This window comes from Rosa chinensis, chromosome 4 (genome assembly GCF_002994745.2).
Source record: "Rosa chinensis cultivar Old Blush chromosome 4, RchiOBHm-V2, whole genome shotgun sequence".
Classification (NCBI taxonomy): domain Eukaryota; kingdom Viridiplantae; phylum Streptophyta; class Magnoliopsida; order Rosales; family Rosaceae; genus Rosa; species Rosa chinensis.
In genome coordinates this window covers 27,001,296-27,008,705 of record NC_037091.1, presented here as the reverse complement: position 1 = coordinate 27,008,705, position 7,410 = coordinate 27,001,296, and the positions used below count along the sequence as shown (strand labels likewise).

Here is a 7,410-nt window from a genome sequence, read left to right as displayed (position 1 = left end):
AAAAGAAACGAGACTCAGCTCCAGCATAACCAACCACCTCACTAGGATCCGCTCCAACAGCATCGCCAAAGCCCGACAACAAAAGCTAATGACCCTAATGATGGTGCTGGAAAAGATTCCCTTCTTGGAGGAAGGGATTTGCCAGAATTCCATATCCTGCGGCAGCAAACCCCCAACCCTAGGAGAGCGGCATATAATTGATCTACCACTACACATTCATTCTCATGTTATATGCACATATATGAATCCTACAAAAAAATTAGCTTAATCCGAAAATGTTTAACTTTGATTAGCACAATTATTGTTTTTATTTTATCTAACGGACTACATTTATTTACATAATTTTAAGTGACCAAATGATTATAGGTTTGGTTATTTTTTGTAGACACAATTCTTGCATAGAAATCTAAAGGATCAACGGTTGGAATCATTGAATTAGATTATATACTAGTTAAAATAATAATAAAAAAACCTCAAATTCTTAAAATAAGGATGTCATCTCTTGATATATATATATATATATATATATATATATATATATATATATATATATATATATATACAGATCCTATCCAGAGCGATGCCTCGCTCTGAAATTAAAGTGCGAGGCTCCTTTCCTAGCCCTTGGATCAATTTACTTAAATCTAATGGACCATAACTCATCTCTCTTAACCAAGGTTAAAACCCACGGGTTAACAAATAAGAAAAAGAAAAAAAAAAAAAAAACCAAACGCACAATTAAAACCCACGGATTAATATGTGATCTTCTTCTACCGATCATCATATTTAATCAGCTATATGTTAGAACTCTTGCTGTTTATTAATGAATTGAAGCAGTGATCATAATCGGTTTGCTTATGTTCTTTATTATTAGGCATGTTTTTTCTTTTCTTTTTCCTTTCTGCTTTCTAGGGTTTGGTTATTTGATTTGGTCTTACTTTAAATAATTGGCAAGTTATTTGTTTAGTTGCCTGCCACTAGAAGTCATTGACTGGAAAATAGAAATTGGAGACAATATAAATATGCCTAGCATGTAGTTTCAAAGTATCTGTTGCAACTAAACTTCAGACTCTTTTACTTAACTTTTGTACTTTGGGGTCCCTGATGAGCGATCATGTCTGGAGTTTATTACTGGAAAACAGAACATGAAGAGATACTGTAAAACATGCTTAGCATGAAGTATGAGTCAATTTAAACTGACAGAAGTCGGATCTTACATTTATTCACTAAGGGGGGACTTGATGGATGATGTATCTTCAGTTGGTTCTCAACTAGTAGTCAGTAATTAACACCATCTTGCAGCATGGAGCCTTGGCATATGAGAAACTAAAAATCATGAAAGACAGATGCCGTTAGTTTTACTTGAATTTATGATCCTAACAGATATCCAAGTTTATATTCTATGACTTCTATAATTTCTATGACCCATATATCTTTTTTCCCCGAGGATACTACTAAGTCCATTTTTTCCCCGTTTCTTAGATGTCTGAAGGCTATATGTTTACTTTTGGTGAAGTGATATTTGATACCCTCTTTGATACTTCATTGTTTTTGGCTGGATGATAATATCTCCAATTTTTAACAGGTGGTAAGTGCTTTAAATTGTGCCAGGAGAGGTTGGGTCAACATAGATGTGGATACAATAGCCTGTGAATCATGTGGGGCACGCGTCCTGTTTTCTATTCCATCATCTTGGAATCAGCAGCAAGGCATGTTATGTTACTCTTTATGCTAAGTATTCTAACAATTAAACCGGTGCTGTAAGTTATGCAGCAATATTTGGTTATGTACATACTAAACAAAGGCTATTTCCTGTCTTCTTTTTTCAGTTGAGAAGGCAGCTTTGGTATTTGGTTTAAAGCTAGACAATGGACATAAAATGCTTTGTCCATGGATTGACAATGCCTGTGATGAAATGCTGGCAGAGTTCCCGCCTACACCACGTACCTCTAGTTTTAGTGGATAAATTTAGAGAGCGCTGCTCTGCGATTTTACAACTTCCAGTTCTTCCTGTGATATCTTCTTTAGCCATTGAGTACATGAAAAGCCCTCAGCTTGATCAATTTCTTGGACAGTCTTCGATATTTTTTACCATTGTTGTACTCAAACAGTTCATTTCAAGAAATGTCATTTTCTGTTAGTAGTTTATACATCATTCAGGCTCACTCCTCTATTCCATATTCTGTTAAGTATTTAGAATGAGAAGAATGTCCATATTATCATCAGGCAAACATATTTGACCTTATTAATTAATCCCTTATGTCAACAGTTCTGGTGGAATGAATTGGATACCAATATCAGAATTTGTACAAAGTAGAAACACAACTATGTATCAACAGTTCTGGTGCCTAGTTTATATCTCTACTCAAATAGCTTGGTAAATCAAGATTTGCATGTATATTGCGGAAGGATCTTATTCTACTGCAGTACAATATCAACATGAAAAACTCAAGTAGCTTGTTATTCTACTGCAATGCATATATAATTATGACTTGTCTTCGCAAGGAAAAGGCATAACAATGGACTTGCAATAGATTCAGCATCTCTGAACTGTAACAATAGTTACAAATTAAAAAATCCTACATGAGAAAATTGTTTAGCATTGCAGATGAGTGCATAATCAAACAAAATCGACAAGGGATGACAAATAATTTTGGACAATCATGCTCGGCTTGCTACGCAAACTCATCAACTCCTGTGTTGGAATACTCTTCCTCATTCGTACTTGGGTCACTTGTATCCTCTCTGTAAATCAAAAACGAGAAACCGAAAAAAACAATCAGGGATTGATATAAGTATGTCGTTTGAGGGATAATGCAATATAAGTATTAGATACAACAACTAAATGCTTACCCAGTTTGAGGGATTGATATGTCATTTTTATTCTTCAACTCAGGACAATTTCTTTTATCATGTTGCTGGTCATTTTTTTTACATCCATGACAAAATCTACCTTTACCATTTGCCTTCTTTGCAGCTTTCAATCTTCCCTTCTCTTTCCCTGCCTTCAATCTTTTCCCACATCCTTTGGCCCTTACTTGAATAGGTTCATTATAAATGTGTTGAGAAGGAAGACTTTTTTGTTCAGCTGGCACTATTGCAGACTTAACAGTCTCACCATCAGCCATCATGGAATTATACATCTCCAGAACACTCTTTAATGAATCTACAAACAAATCACTTGCTTCTTCGCTACCCATAATCTTATCAATTACATCTACAACATATTGGCATAATCGACTCCGCCTGGCAAGCAAATCTCCATTATCTGTTATCTCCACACCGACATCATCAAGAACTGTCTCAGCTTTTCTTGATTTCGTCCACCTCTTTAAGATGTATTGATCTGGCAATCTATCAACAAGTCGTATAAATATGAGAAATGCCAAAATATATCTACATGGTATCCCGACAGTCTCAAATTTTTTGCAGCTGCATGATACAAAATCTGACTCTTTAGCATAAATAATTTCACGACCCTTGGGGTTCTCCATTTTTTTTCTCAGTGCAATATACACCATATACGTATCATTCTCATGTGAGAGCTCAAATCTATAATTGCAACACTGCGACAACTGATCATAAAATTGTTTAAAGCATTCATGTGTATAAACACGAGCCATTTGGTCTGCCATCTAAAAGGGTGAGTGAAAATTTGGCTTCTCATTGATGTCAACATTGTCCTCCATTAATTCCATATGTCGTTGACGTGTGACAGCTCGATTAAACTGAAGCATAAAATCTAACAATGTGTTTTCTTTAGAAACAAACCTCTTGTAGAAAGCATGCCCACTTTCTGCTCGTTGACTACTTGACATCCCAGCTGAAAAGATATGATTTACATATGCAGGCACCCATGTTGACCGAATATCATACATAGTCTTTAACCATCCATTGTCACTTAAACCACTACTCACAACAATCGATGTCCACCTTGCATCAAACTCATCTCTATTTTCTGAATTCCATATGCAATCTTGAAATTCATCATAATAACGAGTATATTTTCCTGGGTCTATTTTTTCAGAGAATTTATTTAGAATATGCCAACTACAATACCTGTGAAATGTCTGTGGGAGTACTTCAGAGATAGCTTTCGTCATTGCTGGATCTTGATCAGTAATAATCATCCTCGGAGCATCACCTGGCATTGCATCTAAAAATTCTTTAAAGAACCAAACAAAAGAATCAGTTGTCTCATTGCTTAAGAATGCACAAGCCAAAATTATTGTCTGCCCATGATTATTTACTCCCACCAAAGGTGCAAAGATCAACGAATACATATTGGTATTGTAAGTTGTGTCAAATATTACAACATCACCATAAAACTTGTAAGATCGTCTAGAAATTGCATCAGCCCAAAAGATATGTGTGATCCTGTTCTCATTATCAGCCTCTATTTTGAAAATTAATGAAGGATCTTTTTCTATCTCCAACAGGAAGTACTCATGCAACATATCTCCATCATGCCCCTCCACCTCTTTGCGACAATCCCTTTTGTAGTTATAAATATCTTGTTGCAAGCACCCAATGTTTTCTACTCCTCCTGAATGCACTCCAAGAAAGTCAAATTGTGTACATGTTGGCACATTGACTGCAGTCAGTTGTTTCGTTAATGATTTATGAATCGATGAAACCTCACGATGGATCTTTGTCAGATGTTTTCTTCGTAGGGTAGTTAAAGGATGGCTGTGACCCTCATCAAAAATAGTGACAACATATTTGCCGATCGTAGCACGTCTTGCAACTACTATTCTTGCCTTGCAATTTACTCTTGTTCGATTCCTATTTCTTTTCTTTCCTGTTACCTTTGATGTTCCTTGTTTAGAGCACACATACGCCTTTCTTACAATCACACCATTCTTCTTCTCGCTAGTAAAACTTTTGACATCAAACCCTGATTCTTTTGCATAGCTTTTGTAAAACGTCTCAACGTCTTCTAGTGTATGAAATTCTTGGTTCTTTACAGGAATTAGATCAACCTTCACTTGAGGACAATAGATAGCAGTGTCATCGAAACTTTGTTGTGACTCCATTCCTGAATTAAACAAATAACTTGCCAATTATTTAAAGTAAAACCAAATCAAATAACCAAACCCTAGAAAGCATAAAGAAAAAGAAAAGAAAAAACATGCCTAATAATAAAGAACATAAGCAAACCGATTATGATCACTGCTTCAATTCATTAATAAATAGCAAGAGTAAGCTTGAGTAGCAAACTGGCCTGTTGGTTATCCACATCTTTAAGCCTGGGTTATAGCCTGAATGACTTGTTCTTTAATAGGAGGCATATACTGGTCTATCAAACCTACTAGTGCAACTACGAAAATTGCCCATTTGTGTGAACAAAAGAAAAAGGGAAACTAACAGGGTGAAGATGTTGAACTTGAATTTGAGGTTAGTATCATGTGAAGTAAGCAATGTTAGACATTCAAATTAGAGATAGAACTGGATTGCTTTTTCATTAGTGGAAAATTTGATACAGTAACTAATGTGTTATTGTTTGGCACAGTGAATTGCGTCCTCTGTTTTAAAACTACTTTGATTGAGCATGGTTTTTGCTGAGTTAGTGGTCATTAATAAATAGCTATGCATTTAACTAAACCGATTATGATCACTGCTTCGTTACCAAAATATATTTAAAAAATCCCCAGACATCAGTTACTAATGCATTTAACTAACCTTTTCTCAGCTATGGAATGATTTACTCTAGTGGCAGGCAACTAAACAAATAACTTGCCAATTATTTAAAGTAAAACCAAATCAAATAACCAAACCCTAGAAAGCAGAAAGGAAAAAGAAAAGAAAAAACATGCCTAATAATAAAGAACATAAGCAAACCGATTATGATCACTGCTTCAATTCATTAATAAATAGCAAGAGTTCTAACATATAGCTGATTAAATATGATGATCGGTAGAAGAAGATCACATGTTAATCTAACTGAAACTAGAGAGAGAGAGAGATGGAGAGCGAAATTTACTTAAAATATGAAAGAGAACACACATATATGTACCTGTTATTGAGACGTCTTGAATGAGAAGAGCACAGCAGAGGAGAAGATCGACCACGCATGCACGGTAGAGGAGAAGAGGATGAGACGTCTTGAGTGTGGAAAACCTAGAATTGTGCGTTTGGTTTTTTTTTTTTTTTTTCTTTTTCTTATTTGTTAACCCGTGGGTTTTAACCTTGGTTAAGAGAGATGAGTTATGGTCCTTTAGATTTAAGTAAATTGATCCAAGGGCTAGGAAAGGAGCCTCGCACTTTAATTTCAGAGCGAGGCATCGCTCTGGATAGGATCTGTATATATATATATATATATATATATATATATATATATATATATATAAAATAAGCCGTTTGAGAGCGGACGTCAGCAACCCAGAAAAAGTGCGGACGTCGCTCCTCCGGCCTGGATCGAGTGGTGACGGCGCGGTGCGGCTTGCCGGAGGGACGCTGGGGGTCGTACGGAGGGGTCTGCGGTCCGGTGGAGTCGTCGGCGACGGTTCTGCGGTGCTGCACAGAACTTGCAACTGCAAGTGAGGTGGCTACCCAGAAACCGGCAAGCCCGACCTCGAAAGTCGCCCAGAAGAGGTCTGGGACGCCTCCGGCCAGCCCCGCGCCGCCTCCGCCTGGAAGCCGCCTGCTGCATCGACGTTCCCACTTTAGCGAAAGTGCGGGCGTCCGCTCCTGATCGGGCCTCTATTTATATATATATATATATATACATATATATATATATATATACATATATATATATATATATATATATATATCCCCACCCCACCCATAATGCCAATGAAATATGAACATGTAACCTCTGTGGTGTCAGTTATTTCATATAAACAACATATGTGGTCCTCTGATCCTATATTATGTAATTATTTAAATAAAAAAATACAAAATTTTATGGCAAAAAGTAATAAAAATTCTACTATAGTAAAATATTTAAATAATTTTAAGATTATTTTCTACCAAAATTTTTGTCTAAATTTATATATCTTATATAATTAAGCCACTTTTGGAGTGAATGATTAAATTTTTGAAATACCATATATGCCCTCACATAATATAAATATTCACATAATATAAATATTAATAAATAAATTATTTTTATACGAGGATAAATAGTCAATAAGTATATCATATTTGAAAAGAAATTGCAGTACCTCCCATGAAAAATGAGAAACTTCCCCAAAATTATGAGAGAAATTGCTGTAACTTTTTTAATTTAAAAAAAAAAAGCCAATTGACATGTGCGAAGCACATGTTAAGGGGCTAGTATAGTTATTATTTTAATAATTAAGGAAGTGTTTAAGGAAAACCAAAACTGTGAGAGAATTGAGTCATACTTTCATTGATAATAGGGGCATCTTTATATAGAGGATTACAAGACATAGAATCAGAGTT

The 7,410-nt window shown here is 35.5% G+C and overlaps 1 protein-coding gene across 2 annotated transcripts; it reads right to left on the bottom strand.

Annotated features, from left to right (window-relative positions):
* Positions 1-2,540: 2,540 nt before the first annotated feature.
* LOC112198058 (protein FAR1-RELATED SEQUENCE 1-like) lies at positions 2,541-6,307 on the bottom strand. 2 transcript variants are annotated; one of them, XM_024339074.1, is made up of 3 exons: positions 6,017-6,307; positions 2,854-5,038; positions 2,541-2,745 (listed from the first exon to the last, which is right to left on the bottom strand). In XM_024339074.1, the coding sequence occupies exons 2-3, from the start codon at positions 3,633-3,635 to the stop codon at positions 2,676-2,678; spliced, it is 852 nt and encodes a 283-aa protein (XP_024194842.1). In that variant the 5' UTR covers positions 3,636-5,038; positions 6,017-6,307; the 3' UTR covers positions 2,541-2,675. Both variants share the same exon structure in this region; 1 of them encodes a protein (XP_024194842.1).
* Between the last annotated feature and the right edge of the window lie 1,103 nt (positions 6,308-7,410).